The sequence below is a fragment of the Balaenoptera borealis genome (genome assembly GCF_965194805.1).
Source record: "Balaenoptera borealis genome assembly, chromosome: 8".
Classification (NCBI taxonomy): Eukaryota; Metazoa; Chordata; class Mammalia; order Artiodactyla; family Balaenopteridae; genus Balaenoptera; species Balaenoptera borealis.
In genome coordinates this window covers 52722847-52749826 of record NC_138865.1, presented here as the reverse complement: position 1 = coordinate 52749826, position 26980 = coordinate 52722847, and the positions used below count along the sequence as shown (strand labels likewise).

Below are 26980 nucleotides of genomic sequence, written 5' to 3'. Positions count from 1 at the left end.
CTGCATTCTCCAAATTATATGTAATGAACAAAAAGATAACATATTTCATCTGAATCAGGGCATGTCCCTTCTTGTGATACATGCACACATGGTTTTTACTCACTTTGACAAGCTTTTATTGAGTGTCCACTATGTATCAGATGCTAAGACTACATATATAATGAAAGCATGGTCCTTGTTACACAGGGTAGCAATGGTAGGAGAATGTGGGGCAGTAACTGTAACACAGTGTGAATAATGCTGTCATTTAAAGGGCTATATATGGGAGCACAGGGGAGGGAGATAACCTGTCTGAGAAAAAGGTGCAGAGAGATTTATGGAGGCAACATTTCAGTTGGATCTTGAGGAATGGATAGGGGTTTGTCAGGTAGACTGGATAGGAGAATAGGCATCCTAGGCCAAGGGAGCAGCCTGAGCAAAGAGGCAGAGGTGTGAAAACACACGGTGTGCTGGGGAGTAAGGAGAACCCCTGGGGGCTAGAGAGGATGTGCACAGAAGGGAATCCTAGGAGATAAAATTGAAAATGTGTTGGGGGCTGGGATGTGAAGAGTTTTGAATGGCAAGCTGAGAAATTTCCATTTCATCCAACAGGGAAGCCCCCGTAGTTTTGGAGGTTTTGGGGGGGTTTGCTTTGTTTTTTGGTGTTTTTGGTGGGGGTGGGTGGAAGGCAGGAGAAAGCGGAAGCGAAATAATATAATCCTAACCCACATAAGCTAGTGGAAAATGAAAAGCATTCAACAAATTCATATTTTTCCAAGTCAGTAAGCATCTATAAATCATTAAGAATGCACACACTTATGGCTCAGCTCCAGTTACTGACCTCAAAATACACATTCCTCTTTCCAATCTAAATATAATGTGCCTTCTTATGCCATATTAATATACTTTGTACACTCTGCATTTTTTGTTTGTTTTTAATAGAACATTTTACTTTCCTCACAATGGTCGAAGGAAAATATACCTAAGATTGAGGGAGCATATTAGTGATAAAGGAAAGACGAGGGCTGCTTTGTATTTTTCAATAGCTGTCTTTATTTTTAAAGCGGATCAAGGACTAAAGACTGGGATAATCTATGACTTAGAATCATAGTGTTAGTCCTGGAAAATCACCTAGTGCAGAGAAATCCAGTATTTGCCAACACTGGGCCACATGATCAGAAATCCACATGTAGAAGCTGTATCAGCGTGTTTATAACCACATTGGTGAGTCAAGAGGGCCCTTGCTTGGCTAAGGAAATTAGATATGATTCAAACCTTAGTCAATCAATGGAAGCTACCTACATGGCTGTTTTTCTTCTGTCAGTCTTTCTTTACAATGCCCTAGTTTCTTGATTTAACCATATTTATATAAAGAATTAGACTTAACTGCAATGATAATTACTGAATGATCCAAGCTTGCCGCTATGACACCCGGCAGCCTTCGGATACAAGATCTTAGCAGCAAACAAGTATTTAGGCACTGCCTAATCCTACATTTGATCAGTGCCTGCTAATTAGGAAAATTGTCTAATTTTTGACAAAAATCTCAGGAGATACACACATGAATGCATACACACATATTTCTAATTACATGGCTGACTAATGAAAGAGAGAACATAAGCTACCTTTTGATAAGATGGCTCTCTAAGGGCCCTTCTAGATACTTGTCCAACCCCACCTTTTTACAAATAAGGAAACTGGGAACCAGAGAAATTAAGTGATGTGCCCAAACTAGTGGCAGACCTGGAAACATATATATCCCAAGTCTCCTGGTTTCCAGAGTTGTAGGCAATCCCTGATGTCAGGCTGCCCCTCAACTGATGAGTAGGGAGGGAAAACTCTCCTAAAAGAGAGAGACTGGAGCTGCACAAAGAAACTCACTCTGTTTAAAATCATCACGTGAGGGACTGTGGCATGTTAGTGACGGTAACCTGATTGCACAGAAAACAGCAATCAGCATACGCCCCAAAACACAACCACATACATACAGGAAGGTATGTGAAGGCCCTCCCCCCATACGATGTCAGTCTAATTAACAAATTATCTGATGGTTATTTAACTCTAACTTGACCATTCAATGGCAATACAATGGGAGAATTTAGGAGGCGATATTCTTAAATTGGTAAAAAGCCAATATTTATTAGTTACTTTGTGCCAGGTTCCAAACACACGTCATCTCATTTAACCTCCATAACGACCCTAAGAAGTGCTATTGTTATTATCTGCCTTTTACAAAGGACACTGCATTTTACAAAGTGAAAGTGACTTGCCTATAGATATGGAATCAAAGTCTAGACAATGTCATTCTAAATTCCTTGTTCTGAAACACTAAGACATTTTCGCCTTTGTTATTTTATGGGCTACACCCTCGCGTAATGTCTATGTTATAGTCTATTCTCAAAAAAAAAAAAGCCTCTCCTGAAAAGTTAAACCTTAAAACAAGAACTTACTTGATTTTCTAAATCAACACCAAAATAATTTTGAAGAATAGACTTTTAAAATTTATTACTTTTCTTTACATATAATAGTTTGACCAGTTATTTGGAGCTTTACACTTGGGAAAACTTAGCACTTTGTCATTTTAAACAAATCCTATGAGACATGACCATTACTAATGAATGGTCTTGTAATGTTTAGTGCAACTCTAACAGGCAGAATAAAAGCACAGTAAAAACACTGTAACTTAGGCCAAATTAAACATAGTGGTAATGCGGTTAACTCAAAAATTTGGTAACTACAAAATAAAAATATTTTGCATTTTTATGTTCTATTTGGGAATCCTGAACTCCAGATTAAGCAATGACTAAAACTGTTACTTTATAAATGGCATCTAGCAAATTAGTTATAAACTACTGAAGGAGTAAAAAATCATACTTCAACTATACAGAGAATTTCTACAATCTTAAAAATAAATTAGTTTTACCCTCAAAGACTATTATATTACTAAAGGATAACCCAAACTATTTTAAATCCTGTAAACTTTTGTTGAGAACTTCAGAAACATACTCTTAAATATTCAAATCACCACATTCTTCTGTAAGACAAAAACATCTAAATACTATTTATATATTTTTACTTATTCATCAATCAATAGATATTTATTGAGTGCACTATTCTGAATCCCGGGGTGTATAACACCCTGAACAAGACCAAGTCCCAACCCTCATGGTATTTATGTCCTAGTTTGTGAGATAGACACTGTAAACAAATGTAGCATAATAGTTGAGTGTTCAGGAAAACTAGCCCAAATCCAAATTTTTGCTCCACCATTTACAGTTTATGTGAACGTGGATAAGTTATTTAACTTTTGTGTTAAGCAATTATGCTGGAGATAAAAATAAGCATAATTTAATGTAGTGATTAGTATATTTACAGGAAAATACATTTTTCTACATAATCAAGACTATCAGTGAATAAAAAAGTTAATCTCAGCATCTTTAAAATTATACTGTAAATATTGCTTTATAACTATCACACCAAAGAACTCCACTGATCAAATGCAAAAAATACCAGAAAAATCGAAAATCTTACGTACAGAGTGAATTGTACGTAATAATTCATTATGTACAGAGTGAATAACTCATTCTCAGGAAGCATCAAAGTTTTGGGAATCTCATAGCACAACACTATCCGCAGTACAGTTTTATCTCTAACAATATAAACCTGTTCCCAGCTCAAAACTGGAGAGAAAATCTATATGACTTTACGGAAAAAAAATAATTAAATCTAGCAATGCAAAGAAGCACCTGTGTCATGGATTAAAAGAAATTAGGGTGAAACTCTGCTGTTTTCCTAAAATGGTTTATTTTAAGACACTTTCCTTGGGTATATCCTTCATATTTGTTCTTATGAATCTGTGACTGTGAAATCTTTGGAATGATTTTTGGCAAGCAGACCCCTGCTTGTCCTTATCAGAAATAGGATGTGATATCGGTAAAAATAAAAATTGTTCTGGCAATTTGGGCTCACAAATGGAAGTTCTGTAGGCATGATAATTTGGGGGTAATAACTCCCAGTGTTTTGATTTATAGATTTAAAAAATTGTGTAAAATGAAGACATGTGCAGCGATGTTTATTGGGATGCAAAGGTAAGGAGGCAGAATTTAGCCATTTTAATTCAGTTATGTATGAATTCTTTGCATTTCAAGCATTTCTCAAAAGGTAAAGGAGTAAAGTGGATAACTCTGAGGGTTTCCTAAAGGCACATCAGCCTAATGTCATAATACAAAGGTTAGTTTTGTAGATATTCTCCCCTCTCCTTGAGTTGAAACATACTAAAGCTATATCAATAAAAACCTTTCTCGGGCTTCTGCACAAGCGAAGCCAGAAGAAAGCCCTTCAAAATCAATATTTCAGGGTTGGTGGTATTTCCACTCCATAAAAGCAAGTTGTTTTGATTAAATATACTAAAATAGTTTCCCAATTCAACTTTTTTAAAAAAATCAAGCTAATAAAATACGCAAGCTCATTTGGGAGCAAGGCATTAGAGAGGAGAGATGCCGAGTTTTCACTTATCACTTTTAATTATAGTTATATTCTACTTTTGGACCTTTTTTACTTTCCCATTTTATAAATCAAAAAATACCAAAAGTTTACTTTATTTCCTGATATAATTTTAATTGGCATGTAATTGTTTCCAAAAATGGATGTATATAAACAACTATTTATGTTATCGTTTTGCCCTTCTCCTCTAAATTGTATCTTTAAAAAATACATAAACTATACATCTCTGTGTTAACTTATTATAGTCTTATTGTCAGTGGGTCCCCCCCTTTCTTTTAGCAATTGTAATATTAGAAAATCAAGTGGCTTTTCCCTGTCAAAATAAAGATGTGTATAAAACATTTAAAAATGTACAGAAGAAAACAAACATACCCTCCTAAACACACACCACTGTCATTTGATACATGTGATTCTAATTGCTCAACTAGCTAAGAGTTCCTACTGCTTTTGGGAATTACTTATCTTGATATTTTGGAAGACCAGTTCCCAAAAAAGAGAATTCCGTTGTGACTTAGCAATCTCACAAAGGTAATGTCAAAATAACATCACAAATGAGCGGACTTGTTTTTCAACCTACTTGAAAGCAGCTAGACACCATGCATTTTTCCAGATACTATATGCAATCAGCTATGATTAGCCACATTCTTAACTAGTTTCTTCACTTAAAAGTGGGGAAACAGGAAAACCAAGAATAATTACACAACTTTAGACTTTTGTTTGGTTATTTTGAAGTCAGGGGCCTCAGAGTCATCTCATAATGAGGGAATTCTTCTAATTATCTGCAGAATTCTAATAAAAGAAGGGGGCAGAAAATGAAACTTTGGACCTGATGCTGTGTTCTTGAAGCTTTTTACAATACTATGTCCATTCTGAAAACCATAGAAAAGATAGTAAATGAATAAAAGAAACAGAGGACAGGTAAAATCTCAAAGAGATAAAAAGAGGAAGCCAAACACCACAACAAAAATTAACAATAATCAGCCCAGGATGAGAATGGTAATTGTCTTCACTGCTATGATGATCCCTGATTGCTCCTGACAACACAAACTTAAAAATCATTTGAGCCCCATCAACAGTAGACTTTGCCACCTCACCTTTAAATAAAAAGTGTCAGTGTATACTTGTCATTATTTTTTAATTACCAAACCAGGATATATTCTGATTACAGTGATCATACTTCCATAAGCCACTACAGTTTCAATTAATAGTGATTAAAATCACACTTAAATATTCTGGAATTTCTAGGACTGCAAGAAATCAGATTTCTAAGTTGTATAATACTTTCTATTTTTGGATAAGCCTACATACTTTCAGAAAGCATAAAATATATGCATATTTCCTAGACATATTCAAGATGCTCTTCTTTCTTACAAATTTAACTGTCCTGTTTCTCACTAGCATTTCCTTCTTTGGAAATAACTAAAATAACACTACTGTTAACTTTGAAACTGCTGTTTTACCATAAAATTAATATTATCCAATTTAGCCTAAGAAAGTACAAAATCCAAAAAAGTATGCCAAAAGAAAACATGACTTAGATTCAGATAAATTTGATCATACTCCAAGCAAAATAATTCCATATGACAGAATACAACTTTCATTTAACCTGGGTTGTTAATTCTGTTCTCTAAAATTAGCATTAGACGATGCTAAATGCATCTTAGTTGCTAACAAATAATAAATACCAATAAATCTTTTCCTAAATAATATGTTTCTACTGGGACAGATGTGTACCCCTTTTTATTTTGTAAGGAAATACATTTAAGGCATTTCCATCTAGGTCTTGGCTAGCTGACTACTCTGTTACTAGTTTGTACTCTAAATATTGCCCCAATTTTTATTTTACATTTGATATGTCAACACTGAAAATGTCTTCATCCTAATGAATACTATTTCTCTACTTTTACTGAATAAGCAAAATTTAAAATCTCCCATGAACTTGCAATGCTGAGTTCTTGATAGGCTCCTCAAGTTTATACTCCAATTTTCATCTTTTAAACTTTCATGGTATTTTAAGCAAATTTTAATACAAGGATCTATGCCACTCCTTCAATCAACAAAATTTAAGGTGTATGTTTCTGTTAGAAGCACTTTGCTAGGTGCTGGCAATACAATCAGATTCTGATATTTCCAATATTTTTACAATGCAACTTGGTCACATTTTGTTATCCATTTTTCCAATTTATTTTGCAAACAGTTAAAATTAAACTCATGTAAATACCTTTTCTGTAAATTTTAAACATATGCTCATATAGTCACTTAACCCTTATCTCTCCTTATGGAAAATACCACTTTTTTGTTTTTCTTGCCTTAATTCAGCAATGATTTCGTATACTAAATATCTACCAGTGACTTTCCCACCTTCCTTCAACCTGCCTTTAAAAAGGAACAATGGTCATCTAGGGCTAGAGACAAATGATACCTAAAATAACAGCAATAGCAACCAGGTATTGTATTCTTTTTTTTTTTTTTCACATCTTTATTGGAGTATAATTGCTTTACAATGGTGTGTTAGTTTCTGCTTTATAACAAAGTGAATCAGTTATACATATACTTATGTCCCCATATCTCTTCCCTCGTGTCTCCCTCTCTCCCACCCTCCCTATCCCACCCCTCTAGGTGGTCACAAAGCACCAGCTGATCTCCCTGTGCTATGCGGCTGCTTCCCACTAGCTATCTATTTTACGTTTGGTAGTGTATATATATCCATGCCACTCTCTCACTTTGTCCCAGCTTACCCTTCCCCCTCCCCGTATCCTCAAGTCCGTTCTCTAGTAGGTCTGCGTCTTTATTCCCGTCTTGCCCCTAGGTTCTTCATGACCTTTTTTTTTTTTTTAGATTCCATATACATGTGTTAGCATACGGTATTTGTCTTTCTCTTTCTGACTTACTTCACTCTGTATGACAGACTCTAGGTCCATTCACCTCACTACAAATAACTCAATTTCGTTTCTTCTTATGGCTGAGTAATATTCCATTGTATATATGTGCCACATCTTCTTTATCCATTCATCTGTTGATGGACACTTAGGTTGCTTCCACGTCCTGGCTATTGTAAAGAGAGCTGCAATAAACATTTTGGTACATGACTCTTTTTGAATTATGGTTTTCTCAGGGTATATGCCCAGAAGGGGGATTGCTGGGTCATATGGTAGTTCTATTTGTAGTTTTTTAAGGAACCTCCATATTGTTCTCCATAGTGGCTGTATCAATTTACATTCCCACCAACAGTGCAAGAGGGTTCCCTTTTCTTCACACCCTCTCCAGCATTTATTGTTTGTAGATTTTTTGATGATGGCCATTCTGACCTGTGTGAGATGATATCTCATTGTAGTTTTGATTTGCATTTCTCTAATGATTAATGATGTTGAGCATTCTTTCATGTGTTTGTTGGCAATCTGTATATCTTCTTTGGAGAAATGTCTATTTAGGTCTTCTACCCATTTTTGGATTGCGTTGTTTGTTTTTTTGATATTGAGCTGCATGAGCTGCTTGTAAATTTTGGAGATTAATCCTTTGTCAGTTGCTTCATTTGTAAATATTTTCTCCCATTCTAAGGGTTGTCTTTTCATCTTGTTTATGGTTTCCTTTGCTGTGCAAAAGCTTTTAAGTTTCATTAGGTCCCATTTGTTTATTTCTATTTTTATTTCCATTTCTCTAGGAGGTGGGTCAAAAAGGATCTTGTTGTGATCTATGTCATAAGAGTGTTCTGCCTATGTTTTCCTCTACGAGTTTGATAGTGTCTGGCCTTAAATTTAGGTCTTTAATCCATTTTGAGTTTATCTTTGGGTATGGTGATAGGGAGGGTTCTAATTTCATTCTTTTACATGTAGCTGTCCAGTTTTCCCAGCAGCACTTACTGAAGAGGCTGTCTTTTCTCCATTGTATATTATTGCCTCCTTTATCAAAAATAAGGTGACCATATGTGCATGGGTTTATCTCTGGACTTCCTATCCTGTTCCATTGACCTATATTTCTGTTTTTGTGCCAGTACCATACTGTCTTGATTACTGTAGCTTTGTAGTATAGTCTGAAGTCAGGGAGCCTGATTCTTCCAGCTCCATTTTTCTTTCTCACGATTGCTTTGGCTATTTGGGGTCTTTTGTGTATCCACACATATCGTGAAATTTTTTGTTCTAGTTCTGTGGAAAATGCCAGTGGTAGTTTGATAGGGATTGCATTGAATCTGTAGATTGCTTTGGGTAGTATAGTCATTTTCACAATGTTGATTCTTCCAATCCAAGAACATGGTATATCTCTCCAACTGTTTGTATCATCCTTAATTTCTTTCATCAGTTTCTTATAGTTTTCTGCATACAGGTCTTTTGTCGCCTTAGGTAGGCTTATTCCTAGGTATTTTATTCTTTTTGTTGCAGTGGTAAATGGGAGTGTTCCCTTAATTTCTCTTTCAGATTTTTCATCATTAGTGTATAGGAATGCAAGAGATTTCTGTGCATTAATTTTGTATCCTGCTACTTTACCAAATTCATTGATTAGCTCTAGTAGTTTTCTGGTGGCATCTTTAGGATTCTCTATGTATAGTATCATGTCATCTGCAAACAGTAACTGTTTTACTTCTTCTTTTCCGATTTGGATTCCTTTTCTTCTCTGTCTGCCATGGTTAGGACTTCCAAAACTATGTTGAATAATAGTGGTGAGAGTGGACATCCTTGTCTTGTTCCTGATCTTAGAGGAAATGGTTTCAGTTTTTCACCATTGGGGCACTGTATTCTTAACTAAGTCCTAGAAACTTATCCAACCCATTTTCTCAGTTATTCCAGAAGATACATGTTATTTTTACATCACATGAGAAAATGAGATTCAGAACAATTACATGACTTGTTTAAATTCATACAGCTATTAAGAGGTAGAACTGGAATTTAAATCCAGGTCTGTAGAATCCCCAGGTCTATATGATTAGATACTACACCACATAAACATGAATGATCTCTCCTTTCCAATTGTATTCAGTAAAAGTGGCAGAATGAACAAGAAATGGCTGGGGAGTATTCTAATCTCTGGACATGGATGAAGGGGACTTTTTTTTGGAAAATCTATTATTTTCCAGGCAATGTGTGTGGTGTCCTTTTCCCTACACAGCCCAATGATTGTGGCTAATATGACCCCACAGTGGGAGGCAGAGGAGCCAGGCACCAAACCCAAGTCTGAATGGCTCCAATCCTATGCCTCTCTGTCCTATACTGCTCAGGGCTGTGGCATAGTGAGAGTGGGAAGTGGATGTGAAATCTCGTCCCAGCAGAGGATCACTGCAGTGTTGCAGAGAGCGACAAGCATCATTTCCCTGAATGTTTTCCAACTGGCTATTCTGTGTGTGCAATGTTTTAGGATGAGGTAAGTTTTTTACGGAATTCTCCTTGTTAGTGATGTGGGTTGCACATTAGCAAAGGTTGGCTTTTTCACTGCCATAAAGTCAACAGAGGCTATAAATAGAACAAAGTATGCAACAAATTCTATAATACAAATAATGCAGTTAAAACCTACCTGCAGAAGCCTAGGCAGAAGATGGTCTGATTCAATGCCAACATATATGTGCAGCAACTCCAAGAGGGAAATAGATTGGCAAAGTCGCATGACAAGTCCAATTGCATAAAAAGTGTCAACCACTGAACCTGTGTCCAGTGAATTAAAAATACAGACATGGTAAGTAAAACATAGATCACAACCCAAACCTATAAAGCACTTTGAAATACAGTTGAGACTCCTTACTTCCTTTTTCATAGTACATGTGAGAAATTTCCTAAATAGATTACTAAATTACAAAGACTATGTAACCAAAGAAAGCACTTTATATCATTGTACATTTTAATTGCTCCTCTTCCAGAACGGATTTAAAACTTGAAAAAGAAGGCTCCATGGCCAAAGCTAAAGCATTTATTCCCCATTTATGAGATTCTAAAGCAATCCCAGCATAAAAGTAAACAGCTAGACTCTAGACTACACCAGTGAAAACAGGCTGGAGGTGAGTTTATTAAAGAAGCTGCGGTGCCCACACCTTGTCCATTGACAAGAAAATGACAGAGATGAGAAAATACAATTTCAGAGAAGCTTTATGGAAATGAGATTAATGATGCCATGATATCAAATAACATCTTACATGTGTCTAGCATTTATGGCTCATACATATGTAGTTAGTGCTTTCTGGATTTCTGTGAGTTTTAAACACTGGAACTTGGGCCCATTGCAGAGGGCCCAAAAGAAATACTGCATTTGGAGAGAGCTGAAATGGAAGGCAAACAAATGTTCCTCTAAATAGGATAAATGTGCTGGTTTAAATTTTAAAATGAAATCCCGCCATGTTAAGAATCTTCTAGGGAAGTCTTTGTTGTCTTCACTCCCTAGTGATCATTCACATGATAATACTTTATCAAACACAAAGGGTGTCTCTTCTCAGCAGCTATATGAGGTAGACATTATTATCATCCCCATTTCGTAGATTCCTGAGGCACAGACAGCCCATGCTCTTATCCATGGCCCTGCACTTGCTATAAGAGAATTATCAGTCACACAGCTCCTTGAAGGAAGAAAGTAGCAGACGTTACTAGCCCAGGTGCTTGAGTGCTGTTGAGCTACTTAATTTATACATTGACTCAGGAACTGTACTGAACCCCACATAGTTCTTTTCAGTCTGCCTTCCATATGAATGGGTTGTGTTTCTTTAATAATACGTAGCTTCTATAATTATAACGGCAGGATAACAATTAAGAAATAAGTACACTGCTGACTAAGGCATTTTTCCTACTGGAAAGGCCAGGCAGCATAAGGAAGAGTTCATGCCTTGTTACTCATGTTGTGAATGACCTATAATGTGCCCTCAAAGCCACAGCTAACTTCCAAGGTCTAGAAATGATGTTTTTTCCTAAAAATATAAGGGGAGTTTTCCTAAGCCCTGTGTTTTCCTCTGCTTGAGGACTCCCAACACTCATAGTTGAAATGCAAGCCTCAGGCTGTATCTTTGGAGGTTCTTAACAAAGGCAAGAATTTATCTGTAGATTTGCAGTAAGAAAAAGCAACATAAAATGGTTTATGGTGCCACAGAAGTAGATTAATTTTCTTATTATACAGAAGTCTGAATTGATGAGCACAGCATGACTTTTCCCAGATATATCCTAGATGTTTGTTTTTAGCTGAAACCAGCAGTTGCTCAAATTGTCAAGTCATGCAACAGTTGTAAACTGTGATGACACCCATGTGGGGATGGAACGTGAAAAGAATGTTATTTTGACAGTCAGAATGTTAAATGACAGTGATTCATTTTTTGGAAAACTGAAATGCATTTAAAATCTTTACTTTTTAGGAAAGTGGAGGAAGCTTATGACTGAAACCATTAATGCTAACTCCCATATAGGTGATGAGTCATCTACAAAGTGTGTCATTTTCTTATGGACACATTGCCCTTTAAAGGGACCAAATAGAAGCCTGGGGAATATAAAGTTTGTCTTTCATTTGTTAGTATTTTCCAGTTATCTGAAACCTGGGGAATAAAAAACAAGAGAAGAATTGGTTAATTCCTGACTTCTCTGCAAAAAATGTTTTACTGGAACGTACAGATTTCCACAACACACACCAAATCTACTAAGGTTTGGTGCAGAACCAAAAAGGAAGAGTGAAATGGCACCACCCCAATGCCATGTCTATGTTTTCAGGGCAAATGCCTACTCAGGGGGAAGCCACATACCTTTCCCTCATCTTACCTCCCCCCCTCCTCCAAAAAGGTTTTGGTTTTTGCAGTAAGAACAAAGTATGCTTACTGAAAAATACAGTCACTACATTTTGGAGAAGTGAAGGCTATTAGGTGCAGTTCATAGAAGTTAAAAAATTATTATAACCAGGACTAGATGAAAACGAGGATTAAAAGTTAAAAATCCAAAACTGTTTTGGGCTTTTACCTTTTCCAAATGAAAAGAATCTGACTGTCATATTTGTGAATATCCATGAGTGGCCACAGAACTGGATTAAGTAGTAGATGAAAAGATAGGCATTCTTCCTATACCTACAATAAATACAGGAAAATACTTCATTTAAACATATTAAACACTTCCTTTATAATCACCCTTTCAGCATTATACACATCTTTTCACTAACTTACTGGCCAATCTGAGCAAGCAAGAGACAACTATTCCATATCAGAGTATTTTATTTGGTTTCCCCTCTAAACCCCATCAGATTTTGAAAGCACACACTATCTGTTAAAGTGACCATCCTGAGTTTGTTTAAAGACAAATATGGTTCTATTTCAAAATCCACTTTCATCTTTGATAAACCTCTAACCTTGCTGCTCCCCAAGGGATAAAAGTGAGCATTGCAAAGTAGGCTTTGAATATTTTTGAAAAGAAAATATGGATGGAGAGGGGCTGATGTGGTCGATACGTGTCCCTGCTAAGTGCAGAACTTGAACTTGATAACTAGTTTATAGTTACAAGAGGGGAGTAGCAATGGTGGCATTCCCAGGTGGTGGATAATTCCGTCATTGGACACACCTGACTTCTGAATGCATTATGTGATTGGGGACAGTGTCTCACCACTGCCTATTATATTTTGCAAGAGCAGATAGCTTCCTTCACCAGACACACAGAGAAAGCAGTTTAGTCACTTGGGCCTGATATGGGAAGTCAAGCTGGCTTTTAAAATGGGTTGCTGGGGAGATGACTATGAGAAGATTGACGGATACACGTTTGAGGGAGCTAGAGAAAGCACCGTTTGAAGCGTTGCCTCTGGTTCGGAAAAGCGGTGGGAGTGGCCCTGCCCAGGGTAGACAAGATTTTTCTCCTAGTTGGAGATGTGAAACCTCTGGGAAATAAGGCAAATTAGTTAGGAAGCAGATACAGTGTAGCTTGATGATTTTACTTGGGCACCCCTACAGATGACTCAAGTACTACTAAATGAGTGGGAAAGAGGAATTCCTCCCTCAAACCTACAGCAGAATCACATGGCGCATGGGTTAAACATACACATCCCAGGCTCTACCCTCATACCACTGAATCAGTTTTTCTGGAACTGGGCCCTGAAATCTACACATGTGATCGGTGTTTCTGCAGCAGGTAGAGAAAGTCAAGGGAAGGGCTCCAGGTCGGCGGAGGGGGAAGAAAGAGAAAGACGGCGAGAGCGCACAAAAGGAAGGGTGGCCACGCAACCCGTCCTTCCCATTTCCTCAGCTATAAAATGGGGGAAATAACAGTTACTTCTAGGGTTGTCGAGACAACTGAATTAGCTAATACCTGTCCAGAGCCCCAGGGAGTGTGGGGCGTAAGTTTGCTCGGGCGCTGGCCGGTGCTCCCCCAGCTCCTCAGTATCGGCACCACACACCGCCCCGTTCCCCACCCTCAACCCCGGCGGCCCCTCCTCCCGCACCCCCTCCTCTCCCTCCTCTGCCGAGCGCCCTACCTGGGCTGCAGCCAGGCGGGCAGCTCCACGGGTCCCATGTGCCGCCGTCTCCAGGCCCTCCACGCCGACCAACACCCGCCGGGAGCGCGGGAGGGGCGGCCGGGCGGCCTGGCGCGGAAGGGCGGGGCCTCTCCTCACGCAGCAATTTACCAAAAAAAAAAAGTTCCTGAAGTTCCTGCGGCGGCGGGAGCCGGCGGCACCACCACTGGCACGCCGAGGCGCGGCAGGTGCCCGAGGCTGGGCCGGCCTGGCGGGGGCCCTAACACACCCCAGTCCCAAGTAAGGTGCACCAGGCTGCTTACCCGGCTTCCTAATCTTTGGGTTGAGACTCCGTTGCAGCCTTGTAGAAACGAACGGACCCTGACCCCTGACCCCGGAAGCGTGCAGTCAAGCCATCCCAAAGCCTCCTGGGATGCGTGAGCCCCAGGTGGCGCCTCTCATTACCCTCACCTGTGAGAGCGGTTAGGCTAGGACGATTGTGAGCACGCCTTCTCTAACACCTTTTCGGCCAAGAGGCCTGATTCCGTCAGTATCAGACATCCTTGCCCTCTCATGTCTCCTGGGTCCTCACTGATGCTTGCAAATCCTTTTTTTCACGTTGTGTTCATCTCCCTATCCTTTGCCCAACCCTCAGAAACCTCCTGATCACTCAGGCCTATGGCATCACTCTCTCCTTCATGCTCTGGTGACCCACTTCCTACTTTGCTGATAAGATCCAGACCATCTTCCAGCTTCTCTGCCCTCTAAGGGAAATATCCCCAAATAAATTTAAAACAAAACAAACAAAAAGCCAAGAAAGCACTTGCAAGTAAGCAGGACCATATACCCGATTTGGGGAGTTGGAAGGTAGTATCCCCATTTTAGCTAAAGGGAGTTGAACCTTTAAAAAATATGTTAAGGTGCTTGCCACAGGTCACATGACTGATAAAGGGCAGTATTAGAACCTCAAGGTTTTTGTTTTTGTTTTTCCATTAGGCTAGCTATAGTTTCCTTCCTCCTGGTCGATTCTGACCTGGTACCTCATCTCTCCATTTCTCTGCACCTTCCCTCACCCCCTGCCCTGGGTCGGAAGTTCATTCCTCTCCTGAATTCACCAGTCCCTTCTCAAAGTCATTCCATCAATTATTACCCACAGCTGCTTCTTGCATCTCCATCCTGTCCTTTCCACTGGCTTTCACCACAGTTTAGGAACATCTTCAAATCTCTCCCACCCTAGAATTAAACATTTTATTCTTTCTGCTTCTCTCTGGATGTAGTTTTCTCTCTCCTTTTTCTCATAACTCCCTGCCCGCTCTCATAATCAGATGCTTCTTTATTTCTTACCATCTTCCTGGTCCATAACACCTTACTGTTTAACTTTCCTCCCCAACACTCTCCAGAAACTGTTCTCTCAGGGAGGCTGCCTTGATTTCTTCCCTGAGTCCCCGTTCTGCACTCACTGTGTAGATGACCCCACACAGTTCTTGCTCTTGGGGAGCATTTGATGTAAAGAGGAAACTGATTTACAAGCAAACACTGGTGGCTAAGCAGTCATCAATGTCATCAGTGCCCAGGCCAAGCAGCGAGAGAGGAATAAAGTCCTGGATGGCCTGGAATGGGGCGAGAGGAGAAGGCAGAAAGTGACCCTTTATCATAAAACACAGACCCTGCATCTACATCCTCCCCCCTCCTCCCCTTCCACAAGGCTACTGCATTTACCAACTTCACCTCTCCTCCCTCTGCCTCTGCAACTCTGCATGGTAGACTTTTCTCACCTTCTGTCCTTTCTCTCTCTAGACGGATCCTCTTCTCCAGCTCTATTTCCTCTCAGGTCTGCCCTGGGCCATCTTTTCCCTTTGCCACCATGTTATTCCTCAGCACAGACATCTCCCCACACGGCTTTATCTCCACGCAGATAATGGCTGACTCTATTATCTTCAGCCTCTGTTGTTTTTTTTTAATGAACACTAGCTCTGGCCTTTCAACAGCTTCTGGATATTTCTGCATGAAAATCCCATTGTAACTTCCAATTGAATCTATTTATAATAAGCATACTGTCTTTCTTCCCATATCATTATCTAATTTCCTGCAGGGAGACCATGGTTTTCCTAGTCATTCGGGTTTAAAATTTAGGAGTCATCATTAAGTCTCCCCATCCAATCTAATTCTATTGATAGAATTATTCTGTTGAGATCACTAGCATTCCACTTCTGTTCCTTATACCCAGAACCCGGGTAAAGGAGACACAAAAAGAGCTCCTTTTTACTTGCCAAAGAGCAAACTAGAAACAAACAAAAAACCTTTCAAATCAAGAAGTTAGGGAATTCTACCTTGTTTTCCAAGGAATCAGTGCAGAGGGAGCTTATGAGAGAACATTTTGAGTAGGAAGTGCATTTCTCCCTTTTCCTTGGCAGGGCCTTAGGGCAGGTCCTCTTCAGGTCCTGCCAGCATTACCAAGGCAGACTTCACCAGCCTCCCTGCCTCCAGTTTCTCCTCCTTCTACCCAGACTACCATACATTAGTTGAAGCCTGCTGGAAGTATTTCTTAAAACACAGTCCTGATCCAACCATTTTTTTCTGGTCAAAATTCTTTGTGGTTCTCTGTTGCCTGCTACAGTCATATCTCATCTTGCCTCTAAGCCGATCATACGCTGACATCTCATACCACCCTATCCCCCACCAATTACAGCAACTCACCATTCCATGACCACACCAGGCATTTTCTTTCTTTCTTTCTTTTTTTTTTTTTTAATATTTATTTATTTATTTTTGGCTGTGTTGGGTCCTTGCTTCTGTGCGAGGGCTTTCTCTAGTTGCGGCAAGTGGGGGCCACTCTTCATCGCGGTGTGCGGGCCTCTCACCATGGCGGCCTCTCTTGTTGCGGAGCACAGGCTCCAGACGCGCAGGCTCAGTTATTGTGGCTCACGGGCCCAGTCGCTCCGCGGCATGCGGGATCCTCCCAGACCAGGGCTCGAACCCGTGTGCCCTGCACTGGCAGGCAGATTCTCAACCACTGCACCACCAGGGAAGCCCCACACCAGGCATTTTCTGATCATCATGTGTACCTATGTGAAACTTTTCTCCTCCTTTGAATTTCTCTTCTACTTCTTCCCCTTCAGCCCAAAGTTCTACTCATTCTTTAAAGCCCTTCCCAGTGCTTCTTCTGGGAGATGCACTGGTCTAATGGATGTCTATGATGGCACTTACTTACCTTAAGATATTTTTACTGGGGTTCCTGCCTACTCAACTAAATTGTGAATTCCCAGAGGGCTCTACCTCTTACTTACAGTAAGAATTTGACATACTTTAACTTCTATGAACAAAGCCTCTTTTGCCAAAACTACATGATTCTCGGGAGGATTGAATGGGAAAATGTATTAAAGTACCTAGTACAGTGCTTGGCATGATAGGTATCCAAAAATGTCAATTATCTACTTGTACAGGAGAAGTTAGAGGTCGGGATAGTTCAAGTAACTCAAAATTAACATGTTCTTGCCTTTTAGAAGGAACTTTAACACTATTTGAATATGTCAGTGTTGTTTTCCTTGGGAAAATGTTTAAATTTGTTTTCATCCCTATGAACACCATTTGGGAAACTAAAGCCTTGAAATATATTTCATGGCAGTAGCAGATTAGCTCAAGATTTTTTTAAACCATACATAAAATGTAATAAGCTACACTATTTCACAATGATCTTCAGAGAAATTAAATCCAGTGGTTGAACATCCTGAGTTTGGACATTTAACCATCCATCTATCCATCATCCTGTTCCTGCATTTTTTCCCTCCCATTCCTTGGCAATCTCATTTTTGAATGCCAATACTTCATGTGATATTCACTGAGAGCAGAGATTCTGGAAAAGTGCCCCATTGCCCCCTTCTTCTTCCATTACTTACAAAGGGCACTATGAGGAAACAGTTATACTCTGATAACTTTCAATTCTAGATTTCCTTTTTATTTCAACCACCTGGAATTTTCAGGGATCACAACCTCTCTTTCTTCCCACTCCCAATCCCATAGCACAGTTTGGAAATTTCACAAGCTGCTAGATCCATACATAACCCTAGAGATTATGTAGTTCAATCTTATTGTTTCCCAGGCACCAAAACTCTAGTTAAAGCTAGGCTGAGATCTCTTTCCACAGCATTGTGCAAAATTTCAACTGTATTTGTCCAGTTATCTTATCTTACTTGGGCATTAATCATAAATAGTCATGTATTGTAATCTTTGCCTGGACACGCTCTCAGCCTCTATTACCACTCTTTTCCAGCTGATCCAAAGCATTGCTTTTACTTCTCTGCTAGAACTTTAACTATTCATCCTTTAAATGTCTTCCCCCTTTGTGACTCCATTTAGAAGACCAAACCCTGGACTTCTTGGTCATCATTATTCCCCAATCTATCCTCTGTCTTATTCCAAGACAAATGTGTTTAAGTGTGTAATTGGTTCATTCAGCCATGCAGGTGCCATTATAAAATCTCTTAGTTCACATGATTATATTGTTGATTATAAGCTATATGTGTTTTACAGTGCTTTCTATGAGTTCTCTCACTTAATCCTCAGAGCAACCATATGAGGTGGGTGGGAACTGTCTTTTTTTTTTTTTAAAGGGAGGAGATATGGGGATATATGTATACATTTAATGCAAATTAAAACCACAATGAGATATCATTACACACCTATGAGAATGGCCAAAATTAAAGAGACCCACCATATCAAGGCTGAGAGGGAACTCAATCCATCCCTTTGCAGCCTTCCTACAACCAGCCCAAATCTCCTAAGGCAAAAGGATGCCTCTAGCAGGCTAGGAGGAAAGTGACATACAAAGAAATGCAAAAGAGAAAGTCACATTAGTATAATTCCAAACTGTTATTCCTGTTATATACAGTTAAGGTTTTATTTAAATTCACATACAATTTTCATTTCTATTTATTCTTGTTCCATGCCATTGTCTATGATTACTGAAAACTGCTTTTCTTAGAGTAATTCATTTTACAAACTACTTAGAGGAGTCACCCACAGAAAAACAACTTAATATGGTAATTTTTGAGATCAGATTTAGTTTTATAATGATGGAAACATTATTTGGGTCACAAATATAAATACTTTCAAGATCATTTTTATATTGATCTCTTTAGATAAAATTATTTTTGTTTCCATTATATCCAAATCACTTTAAAGGCAGGGTTGCTTTTTGATAGTCTAAGGTAAGAGATTTTAAAAATGAATTAGGCTTTAAAAATTTAAGACTTTTTGACTGTATCATATGTACACAGAGTCAAGAAACAAAACGGCAACATCTTTTGTCATCATTTTTTGAATAAAGAAATTACAAAACAAAAGAGATAAAGTCAAAATAAACAATCTAAACACTTATTAATTCATCTAAAAATTATTGAATTTTACTGGATGCTTAAATAGATGAGCATAGGTCATATTGTGCATTTATGTAGCTTAATAATGGTAGGAAATGCTGATCCCAAAAGAAAACTGACCAGAAAGATTCCTTCCTTGAAAAATGAATTTCGGAAAAACAAAGGTCTTTCTTCTCAGATTATTTTATTCCATATTGCCTTCTCAATGTTGGCTATTCTGTTAGTTGAGGGGGATTAGATAAGAAGATCATAGAGATCTCCATGATCTGGTTCTGATATTCTATAAACTCACAATTTATTCTGTATCTCAAATACATATTTTCTATAAATGCTGTCCCTAGAAAAGCCATCAGCTGTAAGTGATGTCAATGTTCGTACTTCTTTATTCATGCATTGGTTTGATACGTTCATTTTGCTGCTTGTGTATACTTTCCACAGAATTAGTGTTTGTTTATCAAAATATATTGTGCTTGACTTTGTGCTATGTGAGCTCTTATTGGCTGTTTGGGAGACTGGATGAATTTAAAGACAAAAAGACACATTCTCCATCCTGAAGGTGTTTCTAAACCTCAAGGTATTTAAAAAAATTTTTTTTTATTGAAATATAGTTGATTTACAATGTTGTATTAACTTCTGCTGTACAGCAGTGACTCAGATATACACATTCTTTTTTATATTCTTTTCCATTATGGTTTAGCCCAATATATTGAATATAGTTCCCTGTGCTATACAATAGAACCTTGTTGTTTATCCATGTTACGTGTAATAGTTTGCATCTGCTAATCCCAAACTCCCTCAAGGTGTTTTTAAATGGCTGGGGTTTTTGTTGTTGTTGTTGTTGTTGTTTTAACTATGCTCAGAAACAGAAAGAAACAGTTTCAGGGAGCAAGGAATTTTCAGTCAGAAGACCCGGGTTCAAGTCTAGATTTCACTTCTGTGTGATGAAGAGGCAAAAGATGAGGAAGAGGATCAGACTCTTGTGAACCCGGACACGTATACCTCGGATCTCCATTTTCAGGTGAGCAAAGACCGCTATGGAGGGCAGCCGCTTTTCTCAGAGAAGTTCCCCACGCTTTGGTCTGGGGCAAGAAGTCTTATGGAGTGACAAAGGGGAAAGTCTGTTTTGAGGCCAAGGTAACCCAGAATCTCCCAATGAAAGAAGGCTGCACAGAGGTTTCTCTCCTTCGAGTTGGATGGTCTGTTGATTTTTCCCATCCACAGCTTGGTGAGGATGGATTCTCTTACGGTTTCAATGGACGAGGACTCAAGGCAGAGAATGGGCAGTTTGAGGAATTTGGCCAGACTTTTGGGGAGAATGATGTCATTGGCTGCTTTGCTAATTTTGAGGCTGAAGAAGTAGAACTTTCCTTTTCCAAGAATGGAGAAGACCTTGGTATGGCATTCCGTATCAACAAGGAATCCCTGGCTGACCGGCCCCTCCTACCCCATGTCCTCTGCAAAAATTGTGTTGTAGAATTAAATTTTGGTCAGAAGGAGGAGCCCTTCTTCCCACCGCCAGAAGAGTTTGTGTTCATCCATGCCGTGCCTGTGCAGGAGCGTGTGCGCACTGCGGTCCCTCCCAAGACCATAGACGAGTGTGAGGTGATTCTGATGGTGGGATTGCCTGCATCTGGAAAGACCCAGTGGGCACTGAAATACGCAAAAGAAAACCCTGAGAAAAGATACAGTGTCCTGGGAGCTGAGACTGTGCTCAATCAAATGAGGATGAAGGGGCTCGAGGAGCCACAGATGGACCCCAAAAGCCGAGACCTTTTAGTTCAGCAAGCCTCCCAGTGCCTTAGTAAGCTGGTCCAGATTGCTTCCCGGACAAAGAGGAACTTCATTCTTGATCAGTGTAACGTGTACAACTCTGGCCAATGGCGGAAGCTATTGCTGTTCAAGACTTTCTCTCGGAAAGTGGTGGTGGTCGTCCCTGGAAGAAGAGGCTGCAGCTGAGGAAGGAAGTGGAGGGAGACGATGTGCCTGAGTCTATAATGCTGGAGATGAAAGGTGGGCTAAACTCTACAAGTTAGGGGTCCTGTCCTTGGTCCATGCACACCTCACTAGGGCCTCTTAGCACCTGGAGGATTCTCCACATGTAAAGTGTAAATCTGTGGAATAAATTAATGGGTGTGATCACTTGAAGATTAATGAATGAGCAGACTGAATGGTTAAAAAAAAAAAAAGTGCCAAGAGATGTTTCTGAGGACACATACAGCTTTTGATGTATACACAGGAGAGATGTGAACTCTTCATTTAGCAACAGAACTTTTGAAAGGTGGAAGCGCTAAGAGATCACAAAAACCAAATGGCTACTCCCAGGGGTACCATTTCTGAGGAGTGACTTTTCTGAGAAGCTCTTTCTCTCTTTACTCAACAGGGTCAGGAAGATGCATTGGCTCTCTTAGCGTAGTGAGAGAGATGAACAAAGTGAAAACTGATTGTGGGAATAGGGGAGACCACAGACTGTGGGAGAAGTTCACAATTGAAGGGAGGCCACCACTGGCCATGAGATGATCTGAGTCAGTGTGTGGTCACTGAGCCGTGAGAACCAAGGTGACTGTATTCCTTTCCTAGGACCGTAACAAAGTACCACAAACTAGGTGACTTAAAACAACAGAAATGTTTTGTCTCACAGTTCTGGGGGCTAGAAATCCAGAATCGAAGTGTTGGCAGGACCATGTTCTATCTGAAGACTGTAGAGAAGGCTCCTTCCTTACCTCCTCCTAACTTCTGGTGGCTCCTGGCAATCCTTGCCTTGTAGGTACATCGCTCCACTCTCTGCGTCCACCTACACATGGCCTGCTTCTCTGTGTGTCTGTGTCCAAATTTCCCTGAATAAACTGATATTGAGAATGGGCCCCAAGCCTCACATAGACTTGAGGACAACACTGAATGAATACACATCAGTGATTTATTATTTATCATTGCTGGGCTTAGGTGGAGAACAGGAAGTCTAAGAAGGTGGAGGACTTTCTGTACCTGTCAGTGCGTCGGGTCTGGTAGGAGTGCATCTCAGGAAGTCCTGCCCCACCTTTCTCCCTTTCCCTCACTTCTCCTTATCTGCCATCATCTTTATCCCAATGCTTTCCTTTGTTCTCCTTCTCCTATGAAATCCCGTGTAATGTCCAGAATAGACGGAAGGCATGCTCAGGATTGGGATGATGGCTAGGGTGGAAGGTGTGTTCCTGTCCAGATTAAGTTTAGGACTTATTGAGAACAGAAATTGCCAATTTTGTCATCATGGTCACAATCTTCTTTTATCAGTTGATAGCCCTACTATCAGCTTCCTTCTGCATTGTGAGGTTATCATAAAGATCATTTAAGATAACTATTTTCTCTGTCAAATGAAGCAGTTGGAAGATTACCCTTTGAAGAAAGTTATAAAAATACTAAATTGGGGGAGACCTTCAAGATGGTGGAGGAGTAAGACGTGGAGATCACCTTCCTCCCCACAAATACATCAGAAATATATCTACATGTGGAACAACTCCTACAGAACACCTATTCCTACAGAACGCTGGCAGAAGACCTCAGACTTCCCAAAAGGCAAGAAACTCCCCCACGTACCTGGGTAGGGCAAAAGAAAAAAGAAAAAACAGAGACAAAACAATAGGGACGGGACCTGCACCAGTGGGAGGGAGCTGTGAAGGAGGAAAAGTTTCCACACACTAGGAAGCCCCTTGACTGGCGGACACAGGGGGTGGGGGAGGGGGGAAGCTTCGCAGCCACGGAGGAGAGCGCAGCCACAGGGGTGCGGAGGGCAAAGCGGAGAGATTCCCGCACAGAGGATCGGTGCTGACTAGCACTCACCAGCCCGAGAGGCTTGTCTGCTCACCCGCCGGGGCGGGCGGGGGCTGGAAGCTGAGGCTCGGGCTTCGCTCGGATCCCAGGGAGAGGACTGGGGTTGGCGGCGTGAACACAGCCTAAAGGGGCTAGTGCGCCACAGCTAACCGGGAGGGAGTCCGGGAAAAAGTCTGGACCTGCCTAAGAGGCAAGAGACCATTGTTTTGGGGCGCCCGAGGAGAGGGGATTCAGAGCACCGCCTAAATGAGCTCCAGAGATGGGCGCGAGCCACGGCTATCAGCGCGGACCCCAGAGACGGGCGGGAAACGCTAAGGCTGCTGCTGCCACCACCAAGAAACCTGTGTGCAAGCACAGGTCACTCTCCACACCTCCCCTCCCAGGAACCTGTGCAGCCCGCCACTGCCAGCGTCCTGTGATCCAGGGACAACTTCCCCGGGAGAACACACGGCGCGCCTCAGGCTGCTGCAACGTCATGCCGGCCTCTGCCGCCACAGGCTCGCCCCGCCTTCTCTGTACCACTCCCTCCCCCAGGCCTGAGTGAGCCAGAGCCCCCGAAGCAGCTGCTCCTTTAACCCCGTCCTGTCTGGGTAAAGAACAGACGCCCTCAGGTGACCTACACGCAGAGGCAGGGTGAAATCCAAAGCTGAACCCCGGGAGCTGTGCGAACAAAGAAGAGAAAGGGAAATTTCTCTCAGGAGCAGCAGATTAAATCTCCACAATCAACTTGATGTACCCTGCATCTGTGGAATACCTGAATAGACAACAAATCATTCCAAAATCGAGGCAGTGGACTTTGTGTGATTTTGTCTGTGTAGCTTTTCTTTTACCATTTGTCCTAGTGTTCTATCTGTCCGGTTTTTTTTTTTTTCTTCTTAGTATAGTTTTTAGCGCTTCTTATCATTGGTGGATTTGTTTTTTGCTTTGGTTGCTCTCTTCTTTCTTTCTTTTCTTTTTACTTTTTTTATTTTTAATAATTTAAAAAAATTTTTAATAACTTTATTTTCTTTCCTTCCTTTCTTTCTTCCTTCCTTCCTTCTTTCCTTCCTTCCTTCCTTCCTTCCTAGACATGGACAGATAAAATAATTTGTAAGGCTGAAAATTCAGGGGTAGTGATTTGCAATCAAACTTCTAATTGTGGTCTTGGGGACATACGAAGGTTCATCTTTATGGAAGAGGAGCCCAAGTGAGTGAGGTGGCCATATCTTTCAAGTGGTTGTAAGAGGCCACAAATGTAAACAGAAAACCTTTACCTCAAATACAAAATGACATCAGGATCCTAAACTAAGCAGTCCTAACTACAGGGCAAGTCAGCACCTGTTTCACCATGAATGAAAGGGGAACTTCCATCTCTTTGTATTTTTACTGTCTACCCTCCACATTAATGTGGTACGTGTGCCTGCCTTTGCTTAGCTAGCAGTGGAAAACCACTTCCCCTCTCTGTGGCCTTGAAAATGACGACCACATGTTGTTCCAGTCTTTTCTCTCAGTTTTTTTTTCAGGTCTTAACTCATGATTGCCTTCTGGGTTTCCGTGATGGTGAGGGAATGTTTTCAATTGAAACAAGAGTTCCTGCCAAAACGAAAGAACATGAAAACATGATTCTTCATCACATATTTGGTAAATCCCCTGCTCTCCATTTGAAAATCAGAATTTGGGGGTTAAATTACAAGAGCACTTTCAAGTGCTGCTTTTTAAAAAAACTGTCTATCTAAAATCACAGGCAATCTTTGTATGAGCGTGAGTATTAAGACTGTTTAAATGCAATTTATTGAGGAAGACTTTTGAATGGAACCATTTCTTTCTCCATTAAAGAATGTACTGAAATAAACACTGTAATTAAATCATCGTTAAACTATTATTATGAAATGAGCTGATTTCATTAGAGCATTCTAAGTTGTGGTTGCTGGTACACATTTTAAAACAAATTCTTTTTACTAATGATAAGAAAAGATGACTCTCAAGTTCTTACGTGTTAAGAATTCCTTTGATGGTACCAGGAAATTCTAATCTTAGAATAACTTATTTTTTCCATCAGTTCCTTCATTCCTGCTTATCATCAACATGAAAGTCGGCTTGTATTTAACATAATGGAGACATGTGTGCTAATGAAAACTTTAGCTTTCCTCTTTTCAGTCTTATGTATTTTCTTTTTACTAAGGCTTAATCTGTGTTTGAGTAGAGGTGAGTAGCCGATGTAGCCAATGGTAACAATAGCTAACATTTGTCTGGCACTTCCTGTGTATAAGGAATTGTGCTAGGGACTTACATATAATATCTCATACCTTAAATCTTAGAGATAGATCACTTCATTAGCCCATTTTTAATTTATTTTTTTAATTGAAGCATAGTTGATTTATAATGTTGTATTAGTTTCTGATGTACAGCAAAGTGATGCAGCTATACACATTTATATACATATTCTTTTTCATATTCTTTTCCATTATGGTTTATTACAGGATATTGAATATAGTTCCCTGTGCTATTCAGTAGGACCTTGTTGTTTATCTATCTTATATATAGTAGCTTGTATCTGCTAATCCCAAACTCCTCATTTATCCCTCTCCCCGCTTTCCCCTTTGATAACCACAAGTTTGTTTTCTATGTCTGTGAGTCTGTTTCTGTTTCATAAAGAAGTTCATTTGTCTCATATTTTAGACTCCACATATAAGTGATATCATATCATTAGCCCATTTTTAAATTGATGAAGCTGAACCTCAGAGAGATTAAGAAATTTGTCCAAAGTCACATAATTTATGTGCTGACATAAATATAAGGATTGTTATATAGATATCCTTATATTTATTTTAATCCAGACTTTCTGCTTTAAACCTATTAAAAAACAGCACGAAAAGTCCTTTACATTCAATTATAATTTTAAAGACAGGTGGAAACCAGGTAAAATGGGAAATCTTTGAGTGATAGAACTAAAATTCATAGGCTCAAGCGGCTTCTGTTTGCTTCACCAGATAGGGAACCTAGTCATGGGTGTCAAGAAGGACTCATCTCCATTCTCTGCACTTCAGCCACTCTCTCATAGCTCTGTGACTACGGTTATTATCTTGCCTTCTAGCTGTCTTCTCCAATGAGACTGAGCTCCCCGAGGGCAGGCACAGTGTCTTGAAGGTCTTGCATATGACAAGCTGTCCAATTCACATGTATAGAATGAATAGTGAATAAAGAAATGTGCAGGAAGTTAAGGATGCTCAGTTGTCCCTCATAGGAATGTGTACTAAATAGAGTCCCCATCTCCCTGTTAAGAAATGAAGAATTACTAAATAAAACCATTGTCTGAGCCTATTACAGTTTTGTATATCTTTGAATCTTGCCTCTGCTACTTATTAACCCCTTGACTTAGAGTAAACTATTAAAGTTTTTAGTACTCAGATCTCTAATCTGCTCTTTGGAGAGCCTATTTTTTGGAATTAAAATGCTGTATTGAGAAAGATGTGATATATGCAGAAGGTATTAAAACTAGATGGTTAGTTATTTTGGCCAGGAGGGAAATAATATTAACAATTAGTTAAGGATCATTGTTTTGGAGCACCTGCAAACCTTGTTACTGCCTGATCAGACCTGGGGAAAAATCTACGAAAATATATTTTCTCCTATTTTGGTCAGTTAATGGTGGGCAAGGTTACTGATAGGCCATCCTCTATTGGAGGCAAAATGTGTTTCACACACAACCAGGTAGGTTACCACTTAGTGTCACAGCCAGGTGCATTTGGACAATGGGTTCCACCGGGGCAGTGTTCTCCAAGTTGATCAATGACAGCAGTTTATTAAGATCAACAAATCAGAGTTGCAAATTGTTCTCCCACTGCTTCCCTCCACTACTATTTTCTCTGAGTTATTACCATTTATCACTTTCAGCAAACCAAAAGGAAAAAGAAAGGAAGAAGAAAAAATCAGGAGAGTTTTTAGACTTGTTGATGAAA

General features: G+C 39.8%; 1 protein-coding gene and 1 pseudogene across 9 annotated transcripts in view; one reads left to right on the top strand and one right to left on the bottom strand.

The window, feature by feature from the left end:
• The window catches only part of HACD4 (3-hydroxyacyl-CoA dehydratase 4), a 111038-nt gene extending 96764 nt beyond the window's left edge, over positions 1 to 14274 (bottom strand). For 4 of the 8 annotated variants that reach the window (XR_014247153.1, XR_014247154.1, XR_014247155.1 and 1 more), the window contains exons 1-3: positions 13885 to 14266; positions 12390 to 12493; positions 9985 to 10112 (exon numbers count right to left, since the gene is read on the bottom strand). Coding sequence is in view for 4 of the 8 variants with exons in the window: in XM_082401015.1 (XP_082257141.1) it covers positions 9985 to 10112; positions 12390 to 12493; positions 13885 to 13922 (270 nt within the window). In the remaining 4 variants the exon portion in view is untranslated. Of the gene's footprint in view, positions 1 to 9984; positions 10113 to 12389; positions 12494 to 13884 lie in introns of all 8 variants that reach the window. The other 4 variants (XM_082401015.1, XM_082401016.1, XM_082401014.1 and 1 more) reach the window with 4 other exon arrangements.
• On the top strand, positions 13921 to 22965 carry LOC309632790 (heterogeneous nuclear ribonucleoprotein U-like protein 2 pseudogene; annotated as a pseudogene). The gene is made up of 2 exons: positions 13921 to 14163; positions 20164 to 22965. The product of its transcript is annotated as a heterogeneous nuclear ribonucleoprotein U-like protein 2 pseudogene (transcript).
• Positions 22966 to 26980: the final 4015 nt, after the last annotated feature.